The sequence below is a fragment of the Cydia amplana genome, chromosome 12 (assembly GCF_948474715.1).
Source record: "Cydia amplana chromosome 12, ilCydAmpl1.1, whole genome shotgun sequence".
Classification (NCBI taxonomy): Eukaryota; Metazoa; Arthropoda; class Insecta; order Lepidoptera; family Tortricidae; genus Cydia; species Cydia amplana.
In genome coordinates, this window is record NC_086080.1 from 4,214,788 (window position 1) to 4,230,860 (window position 16,073).

At 37.9% G+C, this 16,073-nt stretch overlaps 1 protein-coding gene across 2 annotated transcripts in view; it reads left to right on the forward strand.

Moving 5' to 3' along the window:
• LOC134652831 (fibroblast growth factor receptor 4-like) overlaps window positions 1-16,073 on the forward strand; it is an 87,560-nt gene that overhangs the window by 69,628 nt on the left and 1,859 nt on the right. For both annotated transcript variants that reach the window (XM_063508014.1, XM_063508013.1), the window contains exons 4-7: window positions 8,936-9,005; window positions 10,969-11,107; window positions 12,828-13,052; window positions 14,856-15,039. In XM_063508014.1, the coding sequence (XP_063364084.1) occupies window positions 8,967-9,005; window positions 10,969-11,107; window positions 12,828-13,052; window positions 14,856-15,039 (587 nt within the window). In that variant the 5' untranslated portion in view covers window positions 8,936-8,966. The remainder of the gene's footprint in view (window positions 1-8,935; window positions 9,006-10,968; window positions 11,108-12,827; window positions 13,053-14,855; window positions 15,040-16,073) is intronic.

Sequence of the window (16,073 nt, forward strand, 5' to 3'; positions counted from 1 at the left end):
GGACGAGTTAAATGGTAACTGAAAATTCTGCCCTAAAGTGGTATAAAAAGTTGCAAAATAAGGCAACGAACTTGGTAAGTTGAAATGAAAATACAATAAGTTCTTAGTTTAGTCAGCTGAAATAATGATTTTTTTTTTACATATAGGTATATGGATAAAAAGTTGTCAGATTAGCAACTTCGTGTCCTAAATGACTGCAAAAGTTGCTAAATTGAGCATCTATCTTGCTAAATTGGCAACACTAAGCAGTAGACACTTAAAGTTTCTGTACATTATACGGTTGTTAAATTTGCTCGGCGAGTCTTGGCAAGATGCACGAACTGAGGACTCCTGAGGCTATTCTTTAATTGCAGAGACATGTTTACAATAAACTGGACAGGCTGGTCATAGTGTGTTTTTTTGTTGTAGAAACTGTAGATGGCATAATATAACCCATATTTCAGCTTCTAAGCGCATTATAATATATAATGTACCTATGTACCAGTATGTCTTAAATCCCTTTCAGCAATGCACAATTTTACAACCGGGGCTTTCCACCAGTGTCCCTTACAAGCGTTTTTATTAAATACTTTTGAAAAACTATTTTAGGTATAATATAATTATTACTTAATTGATATTTAATTGGCTTAAAAATTAAAACTTAACTTAGGATTCTCAAAAAAAGAGTAGCGGTCGGAAACACCATTCTGGAGTAACACTCCAGTGGCAATTGAATATGAACATGTCGAGCGATTTTCGACTTAACATACGTGAGTGACCCGTTTTAATATATATATTTAATATGTCAATTGAATACACATATCTACAGTCGTTATTACCAACTTGTCTGTTGTAAATGTAAACTCGATCGAGATTGCTTTTCTTTGACTCTCGCCGCCGGTAAAGAATGAGTTGACAGACGAGCAAGCAGACAGAATTAAAAGGATGTTGCACATTCATCTGTACGAAATTCACGTTTGTACTCGTATGTATACCAAGAGTACAAATAGATCACCTCACGTACCGCAGTAGGGTATTTGACTGTATTTAAAATAAATTGTCTTACACCATGCATAAAATAAAGCACCAGAAGATTAATAGAGAAAAGTAGACAGCAATAATTTTTAGACACTATTTCTATTTTAAAACCCGTATAAAACTATAAAGAGTATTTGATGGTGACGTCACATACTAGTGTTTCATACAGGGCGCTTCCTGTAACAGGAGCAATAAATTAAACTAAAGGCTGTACTCCTCAAACTGACCAACATTTGTTCAGCAACTTTTAAAAATTATGAATCCTTTACACTTCATCTTTTTCATACAAAATAAATATTGCCTTCAATGTACGCTGACATCAGTTTGTTTGACGTTGCTTGTTTGTCACGCTTTAAACATAACAAAATTTGCAATACATTGCGTCTTAGAATAAACTTTAAAGTGTAATAAAAATTAAAACATGAGTTATTTTCAAAAGTTGCTGAACAAATGTTGGTCAGTTTGAGGAGTACAGCCTACAGTTTAATTTATTGCTCCTGTTACAGGAAGCACCCTGTATAAATTCCATAGAAGCAAAATAGTGGTGACAGTTCGAAAAGAAACTGTTTTGACTTGTAGTCAAATACCCTAGACGCGTTAAAGACAACTCGCAGCTCAACGACATAAAGGCGCTTCCGTGTTAACATTGTATGGGAAGCGTGACTGCTTATTCCTGATGCGTCAACGTTCACGACATCAGGGCCTACCGCAAAATGGTAATTTGTTATGTGGTTCTTTATCGCTCGAATATGCAAGTGCGATAGAGAGGCAGATAACGAAAATTCGATGATCGATTTTCGTTGCAGGCCCTATGCACCTGTTCAAGTAAATTAAATATCGTATACATTTATTGAGCTCTATGGTCATCCTTAGGGTGGTTGTAGTATGAAATGCTGTAGGATGCAATGCAACTCAGTGATTCCAAAAATACATTGATTGTGTAAGAGGTGTAAAACACATTCCGTAACTCTGGATATCAATAATTGTCGTTTGACAATCCATGCAGTCACCATAAAGTTTATATGGCGCAGCACAAATCTATCTGGTTCAGCTGTCAAATAAGAGGCACTTTATTTAGCCTTTACCTCTCTATTACAAACATTACAATCAACAACTCTTTGGCTGGTTTTAGTGTCACGCGGACCGTCCGTGCGGATCGCTCCGCACTCCGCACCGGACCAATATGTATTAAGTCCAGGGAGCGTTTTAGAGTGGTGGAGCGACCGTCCGCGCGAACAGCCATACAATTTGGCGGTGCGAAGCGATCCGTACGGACGGTCCGCATGATACAACAGGCCTTTGGTAATGGTGACCGCGGTGCGTGATAGGTAGGTAGGTACAAATAAAATTGCATCTTTATGTGGTGACCTCGCACTTCGTAAAAGCTTAATAACGTGTCTGTGTAATCGGTGCAGTACTCGTATGATAAATTATCTACCATACCGTCCCTATACCGTAAAATGGGGTAAGTAGGCTAAGGCTACTGCTACAAAAATAATGTATTCCAATTTAAAATGCAGCTATAGTAATACTCATAATACAAAAAAAAAACGATCCAACTATCTTCCAAAATCACCTTTGTATGAAATACCATCTCACCCCAATTACGAGGGACTACTGGGTGAGGTGGGATTTCCTGTTTATCGTCAAAGTTATGAAATGGAACTACCCAAAATAAATTAAAAACTAATATACAAACGTCTGGAACACTTATTATGTACACCATTGAGTTTGCATATGTAAAAATAAAATGTTATCGAGGTTTGAATGTCAGTTTTGCTCCTACTCACCCCATTTTACGGTACTCCCAATATTGCTTGCATAAAATGTGTCTTGCGTCACGGTAGCAGTAGCACCTTTTACGGTATAACGCATCATTGGGGCCAGACCAAAACGGACTCGTTACAATTTACCAGCTGGTACAAAGTATGAGAGGTTATTAAATAATTATATTCTTACTTTACGAGCAATCAATATTAATTTCCTTGTCAATAGATATTATAAACTTCCTAATGCAATATTTTCTAACTTATGTACCTAAACTTTAGAGAGTGCTTTGGCAATAATGAGCATACCTATGCGATTATGTGGACTTGTTAGTACCTACTCGTAATAGTATTCATTAAGATTTCTTTCTAATTCAACTACTTATCAAAATTTGCGTCAAGTGATCTCAGTACAGATACATAATCCTGCCATCCGAACATCACCTCTAAGCAAATTCATCTTGCAACTCGGGTGCGTACTTTACGTAGTACTAATTACTATGTGGCCACAACTCACAAGGCAAAGTGTGGCCTAGTGGTGGCCCTCATAAAAAAACCGGCCCAGTGCGAGTCGGACTCGCACTCCAAGCACTCGTACATTAAGTCCGACTCACGCTTGACTGCACATTTCTAATACGTTTTCCTGTCATCTATAGGTAAATAACTATCTTGTGTATTTTTTTCAAAATTTTAGACCCATGCAGTAGTTTCGGAGATAAAGGAGGGGGGAATGGTTGGACAGACAGACGCACGAGGAACCCTCAAAGGTTGAGTATGGCTACTCGCTAATCGCTATTGGTCTATGACTTGTTAAAGTCCTTACCAAAAACAGCAAGTGTAATGTCAAAGGGCAAGTGAGTGGCTCCGGCGCAGGCGCATCCGATCTAGATCTAGTTAAGGCTCTTCGCGTCAAACCTCGACCTACTAGCAGCATTGAAGGAGAACTAATCGTTTATCATTTGCAGATAATAATTAATGTTTAATTGATAAGTGATACCACATAGATAGCAGTTATTTTTAAGCACAAGTCTTATTAATAATAGATCTGATAGAAATATAAAAAGTAGGTGAGTTGACCGTGACGTCACGATGTAATGTTTCATTCATATAAATTCCACATCAGCAAATCGTTTTGACAGTTCTAAAAAAGAAACTGATTAGACTAGTAGGAAAATACCCTGTTGTCTTAATAATACTAGATCACATAAGGTACCTTACAAAAAGGTAGGTAATTTTTGGAATGACATGTGTACTTACCTTATTAGTACACATGTCATTCCAAAAATTACCGTACAAAAAAGAATAAAAATAAAAATAATCATTTAAAATTCCTCTTAATTAAATAAACATGTTGATTTTCATCATCATCATCGTCCTCGCGTTATCCCCTCTTTTTGCCACGGCTCATATAGGAGCCTGGGGTCCGCTTGGCAACTAATCCCGAGAATTGGCGTAGGCACTAGTTTTTACGAAAGCGACTTCCATCTGACCTTCCAATCCAGAGGGGAAACTATAGGCCTTGTTGGGATTCGTCCAGATTACATTATGTACATCATTTTGATATCGGAATGTAAGTTCGAATTGGCGTTAAGGATATGTTATTTTTCCTTTCAAGAACTGACATTCAGAATTATAATAAATTAAAATATACCTATTTAGGTGTAAGTAATGGATATTTACTGAGCTTTTACCGCCAATCATAAAATCGAAATTTCACACAATCGCCGAAAAGAGCCCGTTATCGATTTTAGACCAAAAATTTAAAATTGATAAATTTAGTCGTTGAAATTGTACACCGTTTGTTACGTAATATCTAAATAACAAGTATTGGTTTCTATTAGCACGTTTTCTCATCTTGTCTTTTAATAATGAGGTCACGAGCGTGCGTCACCGGTAATATATGACGAGAAGGGGCAGTTTTTAAAAATTCATCAAACAATTATGGTGGTAAATTATACAAAATGATGTATAAGAGCAGTTTCAGGAAATGTTGTAGATTGTTTAAGTATCAAAATTACTTTGAAGTTAAGTTGATTTTTAGAGACATTGTCACTTGTTTTAAAGTAATTTCTGGAGAAAATTGATTTCGTCTAACTTTCATTTACACAACTTCGAAGTCATAATAACAAAAATGTTATCAAAGTTGGATTACAGGATATGTGTAATACAAAATTACCATTTTTAGCAGTCCAAACTTTACGATAATTATATACAAATAAGATCGACAAAATCAGTGCTTTACGCGCGTTTACCTAAACGTCCATCAGAAAAAAAAAACATTACTAATTTAGTGAGTCTGTTTTCAAAAAAATGATGTGTAAAAGTGCAAGATAAGAAGACGTGCTAATAGATACTAGTATGTACTTGTTCTTTCTATTACGTAACAAAAGGTGTACAATTTCATCGACTAAATCTATAAATTTTACATTTTTGCGACTAAAATCGATACCGGCCTCTTAAACAGTGATGTAAATAACTACTTAATATTTTATTACGGATATGATGAAATTTCAATTACAGACCGGGGTCTTTAATTGAAAATTCATGGCTTGGGAGGCATATACAAATTGCATCAATCATTTCCTCCTGGGTGATAACCCATTGTGCTTTGGCAAGACGTATCGTGAAGCTTTGAAAACGTCAGCTGCCGCTCCGTTGGTTGAGGATTGGTAGCCACACAGTAGAAAAACAACCTAATTCATTACCTATTGATATCTCGTGATACTCAACTTACTTTGTATGAAATATTAAAAAGAATGAACCTTAACAGCGAGAGAAGGGCAGTAGGATCGTCCGCGCAGCGTGAACCCAAGTCTTACTTCCAAAAGGCAGTAACTCATATGTGACACAAGTAGAGTTAATACATTTTGAAACCGGGTTTAAGTTCTAGCGGTCTTCGAGTTACAAGACTTATTTATGGCTTGGATTGATTACCAATTGCAATGCTATGTTGCATTGCTATTACTAAAACGCTTAGTAAACGTGATTTATTGCCGTTTGAGGTTTTACACTATCTAATAAAGGGTAAAATGTAGTTAGGTTATAAACGGATAGCGAATTTTAAGGGGTGACTAAAATTAAGTGACAGGTAGGGAGTTCCTATATCGATAGAGACAATTATCGATGCTTTTCCTATTACTAGTGATCGTTAATAGCTTTGTGTGAAAGTGACACAGATAAAGCAGGTTACAATGATAATTAATACGTATAGATAAAGCATAATAATACTTACCTTAAATTATTATTAAGGTTATTTGGAAAGAAACAATTAAAGAAAAAAAGCAATTATCAGAAAAAATTAAAAAATCCTTTAAAACAAAGGGGATAAACACAAAGTTTTTATTTTATTTAGGTAGGTAGGTATCATACTTTATAGACAATTTTTTGTTTGGGTAGAAGAGCACGTATAGATATTTCTGACCAATCCATTCGCGCAATACACACCTCAACTGTATACATATTTTAATTCAAAAAGGAAACAGACTGTTGTCGAAACAAAAGGCGACCGGCGTAACTGTACTGGCGATGAGAACATCAGCTGGTCAAACTACTACTTTCTATCTGTACTCCAAGAACTACACACATGAATCTTATAAGTACCGTGTGAATAAAGTTTAAATTTGAATAACGAAGGCTCTACATAACTGTAAAATAAATTTGTAGTTTTACCATCCTTAGGTTTGCATGCGGTTTTAGATGTATGTACCTTAACTGCGTGTCTTTAGAGTTTAAATTACCGGGAATGATAAGCATGTGAAGATTATAGGTTTGTTTTATTCTATTTTTACAAGCTTAATTTTACTTGTAGTTTCTGATTTATATACCTTATGCGATTGCATTATAGTTTAAATTAGCGTAAGCTACAGTTTAATATGTTTGTTTTGTCTGAGAACGGACGGCGGGTAAGGCACGTTACGTAAGGCTTGCGTCACACCGGTTAGAACATCGATCGGCGCGCGAGTCGACCTGTGACACATGACCTTTAGTGATGTGATGACAGGTCAATTATATCGATAATCTGTCTGGTGTTTGCGCATATCTAACGTGATTCGTTTTTAGGTTAGGATGATTGCATAAATAAAGGTAAGTACTTAGATTAAATTGGTATGTTATGGTCAGTGGTTTAGATTGATTTACATGTTTATTAGGTAGGTAAATAGGCGGAGACATGTTTTTTTTTTGAAACGAAAACTTCTTTAGCGGCGCTGGGCACTTTTAGTGGGGAAAAAATGATAAACTCGAGACAGCGTAAGGCGATCACGTGACCGTAAGCCCCGTAAGGTGGCCACTCATAATTTAAATGGCATTTAAATCAATAAAGAAAAACTCAATGTTATTTGACATTTATGTTGCGGACTCCTTTTCAAGACTCTTTACCTATGTTCAAATAATTTGACGTTGTCATGGCAGTATGTAAATAAACATGTCAATGAAAAAGTGTGATCTTATTTGAGAATGATAATAATATATAATAAATAAATAGAATATTTCCGCTAAACGTATGTATCGTGTTACTGGGGCCTCGGTAACATAGTGAGGTGAGTTTTTACTTCTATCGGCACTCCCGGAGTGCAACCGTTGTTGCTTATTTAAATTAAGTGTCCGCACTCTGCAGTCCATTAATACAATTCGGGCAGTAGTAGTTTAATTATATGTACCTACTGATGATCAAAAGCTGACAACTTAGCTAAGTAGCTAAGTAATAAAACTGTTTGTTATAATCGAAGTAGAGTAGTTTAAAAAAAAATAAGTTTCAGATGAAGAGGCATACCTACGTTTTAAGTTAGTTTTTTGGCCACAGAGCTCGAAGTAAGATTTTTTTGTGGAAAGCCCTCGTGGAGCCCTTAAGAACATCGATATCGATAGTCGATGGTAGTGATGGTACGTCACTACCTATACGTCGCAATGTTGCGTGCGTACGCGCTATCTCGAATGTGGCGTAAACTGCATCTCACTCTAGAAGAATCTACGCGATTAACTATAATGAGCAACAAAATATACATGAGTAGGTAAGGATTAATGTTTACTGTTTACAATAAAAAAATATATTTGTGTACAAATAAACATATTCGTAAAACCTCCCAACTATATTAACTCACATTTATTTTATATTTTCGCGAAATTTAATTTACCTAACCCTATTATCGTAGCCAGATTTTGAACCCATGATCACCGGTTTAGAAGACGCCCTATCAATCCTATCATTCGCCTGGCTAAAATTGGACTTCTGCCGTATTCGAACTTCAAGATATTCACAAGAGACGACACGTACTAGATCCATTCTAGATACGTTATAGTTTAGATTTCAACTAGTTCTCTTTTGCAGCGCAATTCGGGCAACCAATGTCACTTTTACGATAGATCGTGTTAGATATCTATTAGATGTGAATTAGATCTCTAAGGCCCACTTGCACCATCCCTCTAACCCAGGGTTAAGCGGTTAAACCGTTAATCTAATGTCAAATTGTACTGGTAACCATGATAACTCCTGATTTAACCGGTTAACCCCGGGTTATTGAAATGGTGCAAGTGGCGCTAAGTAATATCTTGCGGAAATCGTTCAAGAGTATCTCCAGAATCGCGGAAATGTCAAATCTGACAGGTTAGATCTTAAACATATCGTTATCGTATCTTGGCGATGTCTAAAAGATATCTAACAGATGTATAGACATCTGTTAGATATCTTTTAGACATCGCAACAAAATCGTAATAGTACAAAATCCGAATCGGGCCGCTAGTTGTATGCTTAACTCGTTCGCGTCTTTTTTGTAGACATCGCAAAAAGCTAATTTGGACGCTGCACCCTTTCAGACTGGATACATTTTATCAGGACTTGAGATACCGAGTGTGGCCTGTTATAGGAGCAAAAAGTTTTAACTGTAGGCTGACACTACTGAGCCTGACCAACGTTTGTTCAACAACTTTTAAAAATTATGTAGTCTTAAAAGTTGCTGTTGCTGAAAAGTTGCTGATCAAATGTTAGTTAGGTTGAGGAGTACAGCCTACAGTATAATTCTTTGCTCCTATTACAGGCCACACCCGATATGTAACATGTAGTTACCTTATGTACCAAAGATAACAAACTTTTATTGTATTGTCGACGGGAGAGACATTTCTAAAATATATTTGACACAATTTTCTTCTTGTTACAGAAACAATCAGATACCACTAAGAAGAGGACAGATGGAAGAGAGTCCGCTGTATGTCATGAAAGAAGTAGAAGTAAGTTTAACATTTACCTCCAACACAACTAAGGGACAGATGGGCGTTTTTTTTTTTGTTGTCTCAAACACTTTTTTTTTCATATTTGGGATTTTTTATGTTATTTCTACTCAGAATCACGAGCTCCTTCTATCCTAATAGGAGAAAAAAAACGCCCAGTTGCACCAACCTCACTTGACGGACTGAGTGAACTATGAAACTTCGCAAATTACTATCGACTGCATTACTGCCGCAAATGTCAATATGACATTTGCAGCAATGCAGGCGGTAGTAATGTCGCGGGGGTCCCGTTGTTTCCCATAAAGTTTTAAGTCATAATGTATTGTTTGTCATATTATCATTAGTCATAAAACTGAAACCGTTAACATTTCGGGATTTTCGTTAGGTTAGGTTAGGTTTGTTTTATGGCAATCCTGAAAAGTGACGCGTTTATGAACCAATGTACCGTTTTTTTTGTTGTCTCAAACACTTTTTTTTTCATATTTGGGATTTTTTATGTTATTTCTACTCAGAATCACGAGCTCCTTCTATCCTAATAGGAGAAAAAAAACGCCCAGTTGCACCAACCTCACTTGACGGACTGAGTGAACTATGAAACTTCGCAAATTACTATCGACTGCATTACTGCCGCAAATGTCAATATGACATTTGCAGCAATGCAGGCGGTAGTAATGTCGCGGGGGTCCCGTTGTTTCCCATAAAGTTTTAAGTCATAATGTATTGTTTGTCATATTATCATTAGTCATAAAACTGAAACCGTTAACATTTCGGGATTTTCGTTAGGTTAGGTTAGGTTTGTTTTATGGCAATCCTGAAAAGTGACGCGTTTATGAACCAAATGAATTATGACTAACGAAAATTCGGGCAAACAATACATTGTGGCTTAAATCTATTTGGGAAACAATAGAGACCCAATGTCGCGCTGTATTAATGCTACTGCCGAGCAGACACTGCAGGAGACTATATTGGGTCGCATAATAATTGACTGTCCTAAATGTAATGTTACGCATAAAACTCATTTCGCATAATTGTTATTGCGCTGAAACTAAATATTAAAATTTCTGAAAAATTATAAAAGAAACCTAACCTACCTGCACCAAACCTGTTCTGCACAACCTATGCAAAATATCTTCGAAAATACTTTCTGTTTCAGCTGGAGAATAATTATGCGAAAAGAGTTTTATTCGTAACATTACATTAGGACAATCAATTATTATGCGCTGAGAAACGAGCTTAGTTATGGCCTGATTTGTGTTACTATTACCTGATTACAATTTGAGTTTCAATATTACAACTTCAACAACGAATAAGCATAAGCGCGATCGAGGGTATCATATCAATATCAGAGCAAATCAAATTATACAATCTGAATACGCGTAAGTAATAAAAGTTAACTTGTTGCAAATAGGTTTATTACTAAGCCATGTTGAAATCTCCATCAAGCTAAGACGCAGTATCAAATGTGTTTAATATTAATTACATTGGAGTACGTCGGTCTAGATTGAAATGCCCATCAGATGCCATTTTGCAAGGGGTCAGGGAAAAGAGAACGTATTAAACTGTGTGAACCTGTGAATGTCTCAAATCAAACTTTTACAAATTGACATCTTACAAATGTCTAGAGAGAGGATCAAATAAAACCTTAAAAAATATCCTGTTCATGGGTACGCCCTATTCAACATTCAGGACTTGAAACAAGCTTCAGTAAAAGTTTGGGGGGAGGGGGGTGTAGCGGAAATACTTACCTACTTTTAAATTATTTTTACGCAGCTCTTGTTATAGTGAATTCAATGGATATCCTATTTCCGGGGCCACCAAATGGCGGACCGCCGACCTATTTTATGAGAAACGGACCGCAATTGTCATTTTATTTTAACAACCGGACCTCTATAATTTAATTTATAAACACCACAGCAATCAATTACTTACCTTAACAGTTTTTTACCAAAATACCATTTTTCAGGTGGACGAATGGGAAGTGTCCCGCTCCCGTGTCCATCTGGGCGCTCTAATAGGCAGCGGGGCCTTCGGGCGAGTACACGTGGCACAACTAGCTGCGCCGGGTGGTGAGACCATCACTGTAGCGGCCAAGATGCTCACAGGTATAATATATTATAATATACACTACTTGAAGACATGTAAGCTGTAGTGTAGGTGCCCAGCTGGGCTGGGCCTACTTAGCCTTTAAAACAATTATAACTCATTTCTTCATGAGTAATTTTATGGTTCCGTATTTACTTATTTACTTAACTGTATATCAAGATTCCAATTTATCAATTAACAAAAATGCCTAAAGGAATGTGCAAAAACATCTAACTATATGCTGCCAAGAAGGCATTATTTCTAACCAGTACTTATTTGAGACGAAGCAATCAAGTAATAAATAGAAAAGAAACTACAATTTCGCCAACAATGTGTGCTAAATTTAATAACAAGTTGTCAATTTTCTGGTTTCATCGCCAGTGTAACCAGTTTGTAAAATTGAAGAAAAGTATTACGTAAAACAATCATCGCCTAGGAAAGGAAAGTTTTACACGTGCGACGGACCGGTACTCGCAGACAAGACCATCGTTTAATTTTGTTTATTGACATGTTACATTGGTGACAATTTTGGGTCCCGTACGTTTGTTAAGCAACGTTTTTAACTGGACATTATGGACTGCAATGAGATATACAAATTTCCAGTCGATTGGACAATTTTTTATAACGTATTGAGGCAAACGAGTATACAAATCGCCTGATGGTAAGCAATAACCGTCGCCCATGGACACCTGCAACACCAGACGGATTGCAAGTGCGTTGCCGGCGGCCTTTGAGATGGGAGTACGCTCTGAAGCAAAATTCAATTACAAATGTGACATGTCTTGTATTGTGTAATTTATCAATTTCTTTTCAAGGGAACCCTTTGCAAAGGCGACTCGCACTTGGCCGGTTTTTAATTTATGTAACGTAGCTACTGTTACTACTGTTAGAGACGAGTTAAACAAAGTAACATGCAAATAGGCTACTTGTTTCTTGCGTCAAACAATTTGTACAAATATGTCGTCGGCGGATCGTAAAATCCGCCTGATCATAATTCGTGAATATCGTGATATTTTGCTTTGACATTTTACTGATACCTGCTTGTTAAATTTCCACCGGTTTGCGCGTTAAAAGTTGAATCTATTCATCTTTTCTGTTTTCGAGAACTAGGTACTTACTATCTACACTGCAATTGGTTTCAAGGAATAAATTATAACTATTTCCTCGAATCATGGACACAGTTAACAGCTCTACTTATTTAAGACTCTTGTTTATGGTAAAATGTCGCCAGTGTTTATAAACTGACGACCCGCCCCGGCTTCGCACGGGTTAACAAATTAAACATAAACCATCCTCTTGAATCACGTTACTCTATCTATTAAAAAAACCGCATCAAAATCCATTGCGTAGTTTTAAAGACCTAAGCATACAGACAGACAGACAGACAGGGAAGTGACTTTGTTTTATACTATGTAGTGATGATTACGTTATTTTACTGGAGCCACGTCGAAGTGTTTACTATAGGCGACTTTCATCGTCAAACAATGAGTTATGATAGGTTAATATAAACGGTATAGCATATGGTTGCTGGCCAAAATTAAATTATGAAACGGCGGCGTTTCATGATATGCCTGAGAATTTCCACTAAAAAATAATACAGTAGGTACGTTCCACAACTCTTCTCTTTCCGCACAGACTCTATGTGGTTGTTACAAATAAATACCTATCCTAAAAACCCATAGTTTTGCTTGACTAGGACCTAGGTCTTACATCAGATTAACCATCGTTTTTAATCCACAGAAAACGCATCAGACGAAGGAACTCAAGATTTCCTCCGCGAAATAGAAATGCTCAAACACGTCGGCTACCACAAGCACGTGATCCGGCTGGTCGCGTGCTGCACCAAGCAGACGCCGCTCATCGCGCTGCTCGAACACGCACCCAGAGGAGACCTGCTCAGTCTGCTGCGGGCGGCGAGGGGGAGAAGAAACGAACCGAAGGAGAGGCAGCTATCAGCGGGCGAATGTAAGTGACAATATAAGAGACTAGACACTAGAGGGAGACAGGAAGATGAACCACATCGAAATGCTCAAACACGTCGGCTACCACAAGCACGTGATCCGTCTGGTCGCGTGCTGCACCAAGCAGACGCCACTCATCGCGCTGCTCGAACACGCGCCCAGATGAGACCTGCTCAGTCTGCTGCGGGCGGCCAGAGGGAGAAGGAACGAACCGAAAGAGAGGCAGCTATCAGCCGGCGAATGTAAGTGACAATATAAGACTAGACTCACTAGAGGGAGAAAGGAAGATAAACCACATCGAAATGCTCTAACACGTCGGCTACCACAAGCACGTGATCCGGCTGGTCGCGTGCTGCACCAAGCAGACGCCGCTCATCGCGCTGCTCGAACACGCGCCCAGAGAAGACCTGCTCAGTCTGCTGCGGGCGGCGAGAGGAAGAAGGAACGAACCGAGGGAGAGGCAGCTATCAGCGGGCGAATGTATGTATACCTACACTGGCAAGCCAGCTTTGTCGGAAGATAAAGACGGCAAGTTTAAAATGTAGGCGCGAAGGATCGATTTTCCATCCATATTTTGAATTTCGCGGCTTTTTATATACCTACTGATAAAGTTGGATTGCCAAAGTAGGAATATAATAATTCCTAATCAAATTAGCTAGGTACCCATCATACCTTTAATTCAATTACGGCGCCTAATTTAATTCTACGAAATTTCTATCTAATTAAGTACCGTAAGTAAGTTTGTTTGACGTTCATAAGCGCATTGTATTAAACTATCTTTATCTTAACTATGGTTATCTAACTATCTTTATCTAACCTAACTAAGGTTTAAAATCAACATGTGTCAACGACGCTATTATATATGTTATCGTTGTTTCGTTGAATTGGGAGCTTTTACTGTATCGTGGTCGTTTAATCCAGGTTTACGATTATAATAACTCGGTTGTATTGTAGATCACTTAGAACACTATCCTTTCAGCTCAGTCTCTAGAAATCTTCCACCCATAGATAGATATAGAATAAAGTCAGTGATCATTATGATAAAATGTACGAGATTGTACCTATGCATCTCTTCTAAACCAAGGAAAAGTCTAAGCGGACGAACTTAATCAGACGAATGATGGATCCAAAAGCGCCTACGAAAATGTAATAGCAACAACAACTCGAAACCTCAGAGCTTATTGTTTTACAGGAACATCAAAACTTTACGTAAACTTCTCAATGACGCTGACGGGGTCATTCAGACTCAACATAGATTAGTTCTGGCTTAAAACAATTTCAAGCGGAATTGGAAACATGTTTCAGTAATTATTTTACGAACCAAAGTTTTGGAAATCACTTGCTGGCATTCGATAGGGTTCTTTGGTAAATTTTTGACTATAAAGGTGGCGCTTAATTTTTTGATTAATTTTTTTTACACATTACTCTTGCTTGATACTACCCAAAACACTATGAACAAAAAATCTGGTAATTCCTGTATCAGGTTTCCCGTGCCGACTTGCATCTGAAATTTCCATACAAATGAATATGAAAATTTGGTCACACAGAAAGTAAATAATTTTCTATTGGTCTTCTACCGCGCTCGCCCTCCACATATCCAAAAATAATAAGTTTCTTTAGACAATACTGTATCTTATAAGTAACTTACCTTATACTTTTATAACTAACACGGGACTTAATCGCGTTAGACTTACTTACGTTTATTTATGGCCTGACGTTTCGAACCCAGTGTCACAGGCAGACAAAAAGTATGAGTGAGAATCGTGTTAGTTTAAATCAATATAACTTATCTTACTCCTAATTTCAGCGGAATACACCAACTTAAGTGACTCCGACCCGCCCCTGGAGAAGACCAGCTTCTGCGGGGAGCAACGGCAAAGGCACTACGTGGCAGAACCAGCCCTGCATCTAGACAGCGCGACGATGCGCGACTACGCGCTGCAAGTCGCGCTGGGCATGCAGCATCTAGAGGAGCGCGGGATCACGCACAGGTAATAACAGCACTATACGATTAAGTAAGGGCTACAATCCATAACCGCGAAAATCAATGTTCGCAAATTGCGGGCATCTGTCTCTGTCTCTCTAATTACTTGGAGTAAAAGAGAAAGATCCCCGCAATTTGCGAATTTCAGTTTTCGCGGTAGCCCCTCAGCGTAGCTTGGTATTAGACAGTATCAAGTAGATATCGCAGCACATCTGCACTACGTGGCCGAACCAGCCCTGCATCTAGACAGCGCGACGATGCGCGACTGCGCTGTTAGTCGTGCTGGGCATGCAGCATCTAGAGGAGCGCGGTATCACGCACAGGTAATAACACAAATAACAGCACTATACGATCTAGTGAGCGTAGCTTAGTACTTATTAGACAGTATCAAGTACATATCGTAGCATAGAAATCAAACGAAGTCATTCTATTGGTGTTTAACGCATTCACTGCCAGGGAGCGTGGCCTAGGAACGAACTTGTATGACGGTGGCCGCACATGTGCGTCGGGGGCAGTGAATGTGTTAACAAAACACATATTATCCCTCGCTACGCATCCTCGCTCATCTCTGGTGGTAAAGCAGCTAGCCTAAGAATCAAATACATAATCTCACACATTACATGCCTTTTGTGGGCAGAGTAGGTAGTGCTTAAGCTAAACAAGTAATGTCATGTAACTCGTGTAGGATCTGATCGAATAGATAGGTAGGTACTTACCTATTATTTTCGAGTCAAGTAGGATCATTTTTATTAGTATTTTATTAACCATTAACCATTACAAATATCTTCCATATTTCAATCTGGGTTTTGTACGGCGCCTGCCATACAATAACAAACCCCGCATCCGTGATGAAACGTTGCTATGCGACCGTTGCTAGGCGCTCATTCTATATTAAATGTGAAGTGAGTATCGTACAATAGACTCTGTTGCTCAAGCATTAAAGCTCATTTTAGATTAGAAGGAAATTACTTTAGATCTAGGCCGAATTAAACAAAATAGATTATTGAGAAATTAATGCTGTACGTACCTATATTCATTAAC